The sequence below is a fragment of the Pelodiscus sinensis genome, chromosome 29 (assembly GCF_049634645.1).
Source record: "Pelodiscus sinensis isolate JC-2024 chromosome 29, ASM4963464v1, whole genome shotgun sequence".
In the NCBI taxonomy this organism is placed as follows: domain Eukaryota; kingdom Metazoa; phylum Chordata; order Testudines; family Trionychidae; genus Pelodiscus; species Pelodiscus sinensis.
In genome coordinates this window covers 12,096,328-12,108,702 of record NC_134739.1, presented here as the reverse complement: position 1 = coordinate 12,108,702, position 12,375 = coordinate 12,096,328, and the positions used below count along the sequence as shown (strand labels likewise).

General features: G+C 59.8%; 1 protein-coding gene across 7 annotated transcripts in view; it reads right to left on the bottom strand.

Annotated features, from left to right (window-relative positions):
• Positions 1-12,375, bottom strand: part of CACNB1 (calcium voltage-gated channel auxiliary subunit beta 1) — a 36,695-nt gene extending 24,320 nt beyond the window's left edge. For 4 of the 7 annotated variants that reach the window (XM_075911760.1, XM_075911757.1, XM_075911762.1 and 1 more), the window contains exons 1-2: positions 12,218-12,374; positions 7,154-7,240 (exon numbers count right to left, since the gene is read on the bottom strand). In XM_075911760.1, coding sequence (XP_075767875.1) covers positions 7,154-7,240; positions 12,218-12,304 — 174 coding nt within the window. In that variant the 5' untranslated portion in view covers positions 12,305-12,374. Of the gene's footprint in view, positions 1-1,500; positions 1,631-7,153; positions 7,241-12,217 lie in introns of those variants that run through there. The other 3 variants (XM_075911761.1, XM_075911759.1, XM_075911758.1) reach the window with 2 other exon arrangements.

Below are 12,375 nucleotides of genomic sequence, written 5' to 3'. Positions count from 1 at the left end.
AGCACAAGAGTTCCAAGGTGTTTCACAAGCTCTCTGAGGCTATATCTAGACTGCAGGCTTCTTTCGGAAAAAGCTTTTCCAGGAGAGCTCTTCCAAAAAATCTTCTTCTGAAAGACAGCATCTACACAGCAAAAGCGCATCGAAAAAACGATCTGCTTTTTCGAAAGAGAGCGCCCACACCGAATGGACGCTCTCTCGCATGTAAGCTGTGATTGCTATGGATGGCGTGGCCACCAGGGCACCTGCGCTTTTTCCTCTTTCCTCTTCTTTCGAAAGAACTCCCTCTTCCCCGTCCACACACGCCTTTTTCCGAAAGAGCTCTTTGGCAAAAGGGCTTCTTCCTCGTAGAAAGAGGTTTACCGATGTCGGAAAACCTCCTCTGTTCTTTCGATTTTTTTCCCCCGAAAGAACACGATTGCAGGGTGGACATAAGTGAAGATTTTTCGGGAAAACGGCTGTTTTTCTGAAAAAACTCTGCAGTGTCGACATACACTGAGCTGTGGCACCCCCCAGCATGCAGCCACCTCGGCGTAGAACGAGGCAGCTGTTTAACAGCGCCCCGCAACACACAGGCGGCGGGGGGGGGCGCTTGAACCCCCATGCAGGGCCAGGACTAGAGACAGCACCACGGACTGCAGAGCGCCCCCTAGCACCATCCTGGAGTACTGAGGGATTGGCATTGATTCTAGGGCAGGGAGGCCTCCTCACCCCTCTCCAGGAGCATGGCGCCCCCTAGTGCCAGACTGGGACACTGGCGTTAGCACTGACCCAGAAGGGAGCCCCCGCTCCCCCAAGTCCCCATGCCTCTCAGTCCCTAATGCCTTAGTGAACCAGATCTCAATGGGCTCAATCCATTGTGGAGTGGGACAACTTCAGCCTGCTCCCTGCAAGCTGACCCCCCCAGTGCCTCCTGCTCCTCCCCCCACCCAGAGACTCAGCCCTCAACCTCCCAGAAGTATTGGGGAGGGAGGAAAAAAACATCCCCCAGATCCTATACTCCCGGGGGGGCTTTGTACTGAGATCAAGGATGGCCAGGAATGTGGAGGGGAAGGCAGAGGGAGTCTGGGGGGAAAGTGGGGAGGAGGGGATATTGGGAGTTGCAGAGGAGGTTTGGGGGTGAGAAAGAAGCAGGCTGGGGGGCAGGGGCTGAGGTGGAGGGTCTGGGGGGGCAGTGATTGGAGCGAGGAGGAAGCAGGTGAAAAGAGGTTGTGGGGAGCGTAGCAGAAGCAGGAGGGTGCGGGAGGGAAGGGCTGTAGGGGGATGCAAAGAGCTGCACAATGTTCTGCCAGCTGGGGGACCCCCCACCAGCCCGGCTGGGCTGGGACCCCCCTATGGTTGGGGCCGGCCGGTTGCTGCCTGGGTGGCCCCATACCCAGGGGGTCCCAAGTGGCTGGGGAGGGGAGGCACAAGGGAAGGGATGAAGGGCAGCAAGAGTGGGGGAGCAGCCAGGGGACCCCCAGCCCTCCAGAGAGATGTCGGAGGGTAGGGGGGGACGCTCACCAAGACGGGCTGGTGCCCTTTGCTGGGCGACTCCATGCTGCCGGTGCTGGCTGGGCCCGGGCGCAAGTGGGCAGCGGGGACGGCTCTGCTGGGCGGCTGGGCTCAGGTTTCACCAACAGTGCAACATTTGCAACCTGCCAGGGTATATTTAGCCCATGCAGGGGGCGGGCGGGCGGGCGAGGGGGCTGGCCTGAGCCAAGGGTCAGCCTGGGGGGTGGGTTCGGCCCAGGGTTTAGCCGCCCTTGGACACGCTCTCCGCTCACCATAGACCAGAGGGAACCGAAAACAGCCAGGCTCTGCTACCCCCAGCCCCTCAATCCCTACCCACAGCTCCCCATTCCCCACGCCTGACAGCAGACGCCTGCTGAGGCTCAGGGGCACACCGCGGGGCATGCCTGTGATGGGGGGGGAGCTGTCAGAGCGCCAAAGACCCCCCCACATTAATCCCTGCCGGCCCGTGTCCAGGGCCGAAGCCCTGAGCAAAGCCCAGAGGCTGCTTTCTGACTGGGTCAGATTCTGGGATGGGTTAAAGCTAATTGGGGTCTGGAGCCTCCACATTCTGGGCCACCCTCCCCAACCCCCCACAAAAATCAGCCACCCCCTTCCTACCCACCCAGCCCCCACCCCCTGAAAGTCCAGCTGTGGCAGCCCCCAGCCCATTCGCTGAGCTCTATGCTACCTCCCTGCTGTGCCATCTAGGCCTCGCAGCTCCCGCTGGGGCCTCCGATTCCCAGGATCCTGTCTCGATTCCCCCAGTCACGACCTGGGCATCCTGACTCCCCAGGGGTATGTCTACACTACAAAGTTAATTCGAACTAACAGACGTTAGTTCGAATTAACTTTGATAGGCGCTACACATACAAACCGCTAGTTCGAACTTAATTCGAACTAGCGGAGCGCTTAATTCGAACTAGGTAAACCTCATTCTACGAGGACTAAGCCTAGTTCGAATTAAGCAGTTCGAATTAAGGGCTGTGTAGCCACTGTGTAGTGGGAGGCTAGCCCTCCCCAGGTTTCCCTGGTGGCCACTCTGGCCAACACCAGGGAAACTCTTCTGCCCCCCTCCCGGCCCCGGAGCCCTTAAAGGGGCATGGGCTGGCTACGGTGCCCGTGCCAGGTGCAAGCCTGCCAGCACCCAGCCAGCAGACCCTGCACCTGGCACGGCTTGAGCCAGCCACCCGCTGCCACCCAGCCCTCCCCCTCTTCCCAGGACCAGGCTGGCGGCTCCCGGGAGCCCGGGTCCGCAAGAGGCGGGCGCCCGCCTGGGCTGGTGCAGACATCGTGGACCTCATCCACGACCTCCGCACTAGGCACAGGAAAGTGGCCATCTAGGGCAGGAGAGCTGCCAGCCTGGTCACCCAGGAGCAGGTGTGCATGAAAATCAAGGGGATCCACTGAGACCCCCGACCTGAGCCCTGAGCTTAGAATGGCCGTACTGGGTCAGACCAAAGGTCCATCTAGCCCAGTAGCCTGTCTGTCGACAGCAGCCAACACTAGGTACCCTGGAGGGGATGGACCGAAGACAGTGACCAAGCCATTTGTCTCGTGCCATTCATCTCCACCCTTCCAGAAACAGAAGCCAGGGACACCATTTCTATCCCCTGGCTAATAGCACTCCATGGACCCAACCTCCATGAATTTATCTAACTTCTCTTTAAACTCTGTTATAGTTCTAGCCTTCACAGCCTCCTGCAGCAAGGAGTTCCACAGGTTGACTATTTGCTTTGTGAAGAAGAACTTTCTGTTGTTAGTTTGAAGCCTGCTACCCATTCATTTCATTTAGTGTCCTCTAGTCCTTCTATTATGGAAACTAATGAAGAACTTTTCTTTATGCACCCTCTCCACACCACTCATGCTTTTATAGACCTCTATCATATCCCCCCTCCGTCTCCTCTTTTCTAAGCTGAAAAGTCCCAGTCTCTTTAGCCTCTCTTCATATGGGACCTGTTCCAAACCCCTGATCATTTTAGTTGCCCTCCCCTCTCCCACCCTCTCTCTTCCCTTCTCCCACCTCCTTTTCCCAGTCTCCCCGAGTTTTGTTCAATAAAGAGAGTTTCTATTTTTGAACACACATGTCCTTTATTTTGTACATCAGGAAGGAGGTTAGGGAGGGGTAAGTGGAAGGAGGTGAGGGAGGAATGGGGTACAAGCCCCCAATGGGGAGGACTGGGGTGGCTCTGCAGGCTCCTCGGGGTGGAAGCTCTCCTGCAGCCCCCCGATTGACCCCCCCCGGATGGCAGCCTGCGGCAATTGCAGCCGATCTGATGGCCGAGTGCTGTGATGTGCCCAGTGTGGGCACTCAGGGCACTCCAAGCCAGGACTGCTTTGCAAGCGGGGAACCCTGAGAACTGTCTGTCCGGGGTGGGGGTCGGGTCCCTTTAAGCACAGCCCTCGGCTAGCCTGAGACAGCAGCTCCACGCTCTAAGTCCTAATCTGATGCCCTGCCGGCACTGCTTCCGGCCAGCCTTAACCCCGGTTCAGGGTCCACTCAATGTGGACATGCTAGTTTGAATTAGCAAAATGCTCATTCGAACTAGTTTTTAGGTCTAGATGCACCAGTTCGAATTAGGTCTCCCCTCCTCACTGGGTTGGGCTCGTTGCTGGATGGGGGTACCTGTGCTGTGCTCCTGGGGCAGGCAGTTGGAGCTTTAGTGGGGTGCGCCCCCCCAATGCTGCCATGCGTAGGCCCACACTGCCCTCTGCTGGGCAAGGCTGGGGAGGCATCTCCTGAGGGACCCCCCAAGAGGCAGGAATCAGATGGAGCAGCTACCAAAGGGTGAGAGCAGTGGTCACCAACCAGTCGATCCGCCCTGCTGCTCCCTAGGAGCCTCCTGCTTGTTGTGCAGGGTGGGGGAGACCGAGGCTGGGGATGCTGATGTCACTCTGTCCCCCTCCCCTGTACCCCGTCTTCTCAGAATGAGGAGGGCGGGGCTTTGGCAAAGGGGCGGGGCAGAGGTATTTGAGTTTGAGGTAGAGCCTGAACTGACTTAAATTCAAAAAGTGATCTTGTGCTTAAAAACATTGGAGACCACTTGGTTAGGGATTTTCCCCTGGCCGGGACGATAACGCACCACTGGAGGCTGTTTCTCCGGAGCAGACCCACCCCTAAACCAGAGATCCCACCGCTCCTCCACATCTCCCCCCCATACACACACACGAAAGCTCAGCGGCCCCCTGCAGCCACTCCGCCTCCCCTCCACTAGCCCAGGAATGAGCCCCCCAGCCTTGCCCAGTGGAGAGAGCAGCCTGGGCAGCCCCACAGTGAACGGCCCGCAGCATGGGCAGTGCCTCCATCGGGTTTCAGCTGGTTCTGATCCAGGATCCATTTGATCCCCTGAATTCCAGGGCAATCTGATTGGGTGGAAGCTCCCACTTTTGGCCCATCTCCCAGTGGAAAACCCTCCCTTGGGGTATCCGGAGGGTTGAGGGAACCTGGGAATGAGCCCATGGCAAGGGGAGCCCAGGTGTGTGTCCCCAAGAGCCTCATCGCCCTGGGGGGCAGTCCCGGCTCGGGTACCGACAGAGCCAGCTGGGAAACGGCAAGGCCTACGTTACCTCCTATATTCCATCTAAACTTTTCCATCCATGTGCAGAATAATTTGTATGTGCACTAAGGTCTGTACGAATGTGCACTACTAGCAGAAACCAAACACCTAGCAGCGGGTGCTCTGCTGATCAGCTGGGCAGCATCTGAATTTCTCCTGAGTGGCCGCACCAGCACCCAGCTTACAGGGAACGCTGGTCACTTCTCCAGCACCCTTCTCCCTCGCGCTCTGGAGGGTGGAAATACACGGGCAAGCTGGCCCTTTAAATCCGCTCTCTCCACAGGGCCCCACTCCAAGAACCTTCTCCGCAGGAACTGCGACCTCCAGCATCTTCCCATGCCGTCACCATGGGAACCACTCTCACACAGGCACCCCTCCTGGGGGGCAGGCCCCAGGGCCCCTCCTTCCAGCTGTTTATGCCCTTGCCCTTCACTCATGGGGGAGGGCAGCTGGAGAGGCGTACGCCACACCCAGCAGAGCAGACTTTTAGGGCCCCCCCAAACAGTGTAGGTATCAGTCCAGGCAAGAGCTAACATCCCCAGGCCCTGAGGCCTTGTCAACCCCCCTGCCCTGCCCTGGGGGTGACGCCCTCGCCCCAGCCGCAGATCCGGCGGCTAGTGCGTCGTCTCAGAGTCAGCCCCACTGCCAGCATTACCACCCCCTAGCTCCATGGATGCTGGTGATACCCAGGGGCCTGCCCAGAGGCAGCTAGTGGGTTCCAGACAGGGACCCCCCCCGCTACTAAGAATCTGGCCCCGGCCTGCTGATCCTGCCCCTCCAACCATCCATCTCGCAGGGACTCAGCTGTTTCATTATTTAATGTCTGTTCCAGGCCCCCTCCCCTGGGGGGTTGCCATGGAGACCATGTTGCTTCCCGTCTCAGAGATGTTTCTGGGCTACTGGATGGAGGGGGGGGACGCAGAGTGATAGTGGCTGAGAGGGAGGTAACAGGAAAGCGGGGGGGAGGGAGCAAGATTGCAGGAGCTACCCAGCAGTCAGCTCCACCCCGCTGGCAGGACAGCCAGCCCCCCTCCTTGCCCTGGAGGGGCAGCAAGGCAGCTAAGAGCTTCCCTGGGGAGCTGCGTCTGGGACAGGGGGTGGGGCGAAAACCAGCGCTGGTCCAGTCCCAGCCTCTGCCTGCTGGGGGCGCTGCGGGGACCCCGCGCTGCTTTAAAGGAGCATTCCGTGGCCAAAGTTATGGCCACACTTTGCCATGGGCGGGCAGCTCTGATCTGGGGCTCCCCCTGGGTGCCCAACCCCTTCGGCTAGAGACCTGGGGACAGAGCACCAATGGGGCGGTGCCGTTCGTGTGACCCCAGCTCCAACACCCACCAACCCGCCCCTCTTTCCAGCACTAATCAGCCCCCGATTCCGCCAGGGAGTCACCTCCCCCTGCCAAGGCTCGATCACAACACAGAGGGGAACTCGCCCCACACTGGGCCCATCCCCCCCACCCCAGGGTGACTCAGTGCACAACCAGGTGCTAAGACGCCAGGTCTGCCCTTAAAAAGACCCCACAGATTAAACCAAACTGTGGTTTGCGTGGGGGGGGGGGGGGAGGCAAATTCTCTGCCTTGAAGCTTTAAACTTCTCTGCGCCCTGACAGCCTCGAGAGGCACACTCCGCGCTTCCAAGGCTGATGAGCCCACCTCCCTCTCTCCCACGGGAACTTGACGTTGGTTCTTTCTTGTTGCGTTCCTCCTGCTTTAGACCAATGGTGGGCAACCCGTGGCCCATGGGGGTTCTAGACATTTTGTGGACCGCTGCCCACCCACAGGGTGGCCAGATGACGCCGGTTTCCGTGCTGTTTTTTTCCTCCCGCTATTACTACAGTGACATGCACGTAAACCCAGGACACGCAAAGGGAGGTGTGTGCCTCACTTGTGCGTGCCACCTGCCCTGCTCTGCCCCCCTTGGGCAGGGGGCTGGACTTGGTGACCTCCTGAGGTCTCTTCCAGCTCTATGATTACCTCTAGTTCCAACACTCCCCGCTGCAGAATCAACGGTGCAAAGCAAACCTCATGGAGAGGGAACCCCGGGGCTCCGTTCCCCCTCCCAAACATGGGATGCTGAGGCCACGGGAAGGCCCCCACCCCTGCTGTCCTTACCTGTCTGACGAAGCTGTTGGACGTTGTGTCCGAAGAAGTGCTGCCATCGGAGCGTTTGAACCTGCTCTTCCGCTTGCTGTACTTGCCCTGGGAGAGGGAGAAACTGGTTAATGAGCGTGCAGGAGCTTACAGAGAAGTGGGAGCGGACCCGTGCAGGCATACCAGAAATCTGTAGAACTCCCCGCTGCAGGACGCTGCCAAGGCTCCTGGAGGAGTTACCCTGACATCTGCTTTGCCCCACCTTCCATCTGAGAATCTCCAAATATTTGACAGGCACAAATGAATCAAGTCATCCCTCTCCTGCCCTGGGGAGGTGAGCGAGTAGCATTATCCCTGATGGACAGCTGGCAGGAAATCGAAGCACCAAAAGGAGAAATGCTTTACTCATGGCCACACAGTAAGTCAGTGGGACAGCGGAAAGCAGAGCTCAGGAGCCCTGCCTAACTGAGCCTACAAACTGTTTCTAGGACCACACTAGACATCCGCATGGCTGAGAAGAGGATGAGCTGCTAGAATATGGGCAGCAAGCCTCACGCTTCAGGGCGTTGGCTGGTCAGTTCCTGAGGCCAGGAAGGAATCTCTCCATTCCCGGTAGCAAATGACACCATAAGGAGGCTCTTTCCCTGTGACTGATGGCGGCGGAGGGGAGGGGGACAGGCACCCAGATCCTGGATTAAACTTTCCAGTGGGCTCAGAGGGGCTATTCTTCTGTGATAATCCCTACAAGCCAGCATGGACTGCAGACACGTTAGGTCCACATCCCCCTCTCGATACTCCCTGGGGACTGCTGAGTCTCCCACAACAGGGCCAGAGACCCCCCAATGTCCCTGGCCCTTTCCCTGGCCCTTGCCCAGAGCCCTGGGGGGTGCAGAAGCAGCGCTGGAGGGAGGGGTCACGCTACGACTCTCCTCTGCTGGGGGAAGCAGCTGGCTCCGAATGCTGCATGGTCACCTGATGCGGGTGCCAATCAATACGCCGCTCCCGAGCTCTCATCGCCGTGCTGGGTTCCCAACCAATCTGGCCCCGCGCCACAGCCAGCCTCGAGTCCCCAGGGAGCTAGCGGCAGCGCCAGCCACGTCAGCCCACCCCGCTGGACACTGGGGGCGTGCGCCGGGCGAGGGACAGCGGCCCTGGGTCGGGGGCTTTATTCCAGCTGCTGTCGGCTCCACCTCCCCATCCCCAGCGCACCGGGTCTGGACAACCACAGATCACATGGCACATCCGAAGGGTGGGGTCGACAGCTCCATCCTCAGCTAGCAGAAGGGGAAACCAAGGTACAGAAGAGGCTGGCGTATCACAGGCACTAGTGGGGGACCACACCCGGAGAGCGGCTTTGCCGCCCCGTGTCGACAGGCAGGGCGAGGCCCCTGCCCACACGTCCCCATGGGTGCAGGGCCGGGGCCCAGCTCCGGACAGATGTCGGGGGGGGGCTGAACTGTGCTCTCCTGTGAGCTGCCCTCCCACTACTCCTTCCTGTGCCCAGGGAAGGGTGGGGCTCGCTCTGTGTACGTGGGCTGTGATCCTGTCGCATCCTCTGAGCCTAAGGTGACTGGCGAGGGAGGCAGCAGTGCCTGGAATTAAATTAGCCCCGTTGGTCATCACGGAGCAGGAGAGAGAGAATGTGGGGCTGGTTGGATTTGCCCTCCCTCCCTGCCCCACAACCAGGGCCCCAGAGATCACCCAAGAGCCGGCCCATCTGCGCCAGGGGCAAGGTGGGATCCACAAAGGCAGAGACTGAGACGACGGAAAGGGTTCCGGTCCCAGCCTCATGGACCTCCAGAGGAGGCCCCATGCTACCAAAGAGGTGGATGGGGCAGGAGGCTGTGATTCCACCCCACCCCGTACAACAAGAGTTGTGTATACCCCCCTCCCCACAGCTCTACCTCTGTGCAACAAGCCGTGTGCGCACACTCCTCTCCGTGCAAGAAAGCCGTACACATTCATGCCCCTGCGTCCATGTCACAGCCGCCTATAAACACACAAAACAGCCCTGCTTCCATGCAATGAGCTGCATACACACACGCCGAGCTGTACACACCCAACTACTACACACACGCTCATCCCCATGTAATTAGAGCTTACTACCGACCCGATTTACTACACACGCTCCTACCACCTCCCTAGTGGCACATGCGCTCCCCTCCACGCCTTCCCCTCAGTGCGCAGGCTCGGATGCTCTCCTTCCTCACACCCACGCAGGCCCCAGCAGCCAGGCAAATGCACACGCGTAGGGAGCCAGCGAACACACCTGCTGCCACTGAGTCATCCCCTGACCAACAGCGCCTGGCAAATGCTCCAAATACCCAGCTGGTGGCACAGACTTAGAAGGAGCCAGCAGCTGAGAGCTGTCCCACAGCCAGCGCGCTTGCCCCATCCTCTACAGCGCCTCCTGCTGGGGGAGGCTGGGGCTGGCAAGATTTCCACCCCACCCGCAGCCAGCCCTCCCTGCAGAATTGTGGCTGGACCCCTCCGCAGCTGTCTCAGAGGGCCCAATCCTGCTCCCCCTCCCCGTCCTCGCCCTGGGACGTCAGTCCCTTCCCAGCTGGTTCCTCCTGAAACTCCCAGTGAGCGCGAGGCCTTTCTGCACAGGACAAGCAGCCGGGACGTGTTGGGGCAGGTCTCGGAATGAGCCATCTCAGAGGGACAGCTGGGCCCAGTTGCTGCCCAGCCCACAGACACGTGGTCCCTGCGCAGGGCAGGAGTTGGTATTTTTAGGATTCCTCCCCACCCCCATCGCTCCAATCAGGGTCCATCCATCAGTCACATTCCCTGCACCCGCGGTGGGTGGCTGGGATTCCCCATCCAGGGGGCTGGTGCAGGGTTTCGTCTGTAACGAAATAGCTGCAAGCCTGTTTTTTACATTCACAATGAACCCTGCAAGCCCAGAGGCCTTGGAGCTACGAACCGCCAAGCCTAGAGAGGCCGAGGCTCAGCCCTGGCACAAGTTAAGCTCTTGACTGGTGGCCCTCCAGGTGGGGAAGGGTTAACCGGAGCCATGTCCTAAGCTGGTGGAGGCTGGGTTTGTGTTTCCCAGCCCTGTGGTCCATCCAGACATGGGTAACCCTTCCCCTTCTCCACCCTGCTAAGTAGCCCTGAGCAACAGATCCAACCAGCGACTGGTACCCCCGGCAGGCACTGGTATCCCAACCAGATACTGGTATCCCAACCAGATACTGGTACCCCCAGCAGGCACTGGTATCCCAACCAGATACTGGTACCCCCGGCAGGCACTGGTATCCCAACCAGATACTGGTACCCCCAGCAGGCACTGGTATCCCAACCAGATACTGGTACCCCCAGCAGGCACTGGTATCCCAACCAGATACTGGTACCCCCGGCAGGCACTGGTATCCCAACCAGATACTGGTACCCCCGGCAGGCACTGGTATCCCAACCAGATACTGGTACCCCCAGCAGGCACTGGTATCCCAACCAGATACTGGTACCCCAGCAGGCACTGGTATCCCAACCAGATACTGGTATCCCCAGCAGGCACTGGTATCCCAACCAGATACTGGTATCCCCAGCAGGCACTGGTATCCCAACCAGATACTGGTATCCCCAGCAGGCACTGGTATCCCAACCAGATACTGGTACCCCCGGCAGGCACTGGTATCCCAACCAGATACTGGTATCCCCGGCAGGCACTGGTATCCCAACCAGATACTGGTACCCCCAGCAGGCACTGGTATCCCAACCAGATACTGGTACCCCCAGCAGGCACTGGTATCCCAACCAGATACTGGTACCCCCAGCAGGCACTGGTATCCCAACCAGATACTGGTATCCCCAGCAGGCACTGGTATCCCAACCAGATACTGGTATCCCCAGCAGGCACTGGTATCCCAACCAGATACTGGTACCCCCGGCAGGCACTGGTATCCCAACCAGATACTGGTATCCCCGGCAGGCACTGGTATCCCAACCAGATACTGGTACCCCCAGCAGGCACTGGTATCCCAACCAGATACTGGTATCCCAACCAGATACTGGTATCCCCAGCAGGCACTGGTATCCCAACCAGATACTGGTACCCCAGCAGGCACTGGTATCCCAACCAGATACTGGTATCCCCAGCAGGCACTGGTATCCCAACCAGATACTGGTACCCCCAGCAGGCACTGGTATCCCAACCAGATACTGGTACCCCCAGCAGGCACTGGTATCCCAACCAGATACTGGTACCCCCAGCAGGCACTGGTATCCCAACCAGATACTGGTACCCCCAGCAGGCACTGGTATCCCAACCAGATACTGGTACCCCCAGCAGGCACTGGTATCCCAACCAGATACTGGTATCCCCAGCAGGCACTGGTATCCCAACCAGATACTGGTATCCCCAGCAGGCGACATCACAACAATGTATCTGTGCTGGTATCCCCACCTCCTCCTCCATCGGGCAGTGCTACACCAAACCCCACAGCGGGTTTCCAGCAGGGGTGAAGTACCCCTTTAGTATCCACTAGCAAGCAGAAGGGGAAATAAAGAGGCGTGGTGCCTCTGGATTGGATCTACCAAATTACCCCGTCTGCTCCAAAGTTTCCCGGCGCGAGCCCCAGAGGAGGCATAGTGGCACCCCGGGGGCCCCTCCGGGCCAGGACTGGCCCAGTCTCACAGACCCTTCAGCATTGTGACCCACATTTTCCAGACGGGGAGACCACGGTGACACAGCAAACAAGGGCAGCTAGGTCCCCCGCAAGACCACCCGCTTCCACCCCTAGGACCCACCCACCCCCTTGCTCACCTCCCTGGTGACCTCTGGGCACAGGATGGGGGGCACGTGGGGCCCCCGCTTTGCCTGGTGGGTGCCAAGGGGGGGGGGGGTTTCAGCTGAGCTGGAACCCGGCGAGAGCAGCGAGAAGGGCGGGGGCAGAAAGCTGCCAGGCTGCGAACCTGCCTCCGATCCCCCCGCATCGGTTCGAGCCCGTCTCAGCCCCCCTGCACTTTCCAGCAACCCCCTCGGAAAAGCAAAGGGCAGCGGGTCATGGGCCGGTTCCGATCCGGTCCGGTCCATCCCCCCGGTATTTCTGGCTGCAGCCCCCCTCCGGGGGGGGGGGGACCCACCTGCAGGCCGGGGTGCTCGAACACGTCCATCTGGATCTCCTGGGTGGAGCTGCGGGGTGTCCGGGCCATGCCGCCCTCCCGCACCATGGAGCTCGCGGCGGCTCGGCCTGGCTCGCCCCGGACTCGTGTCCCAAGCCAGCCCCGGCAGAGGAGGAGCC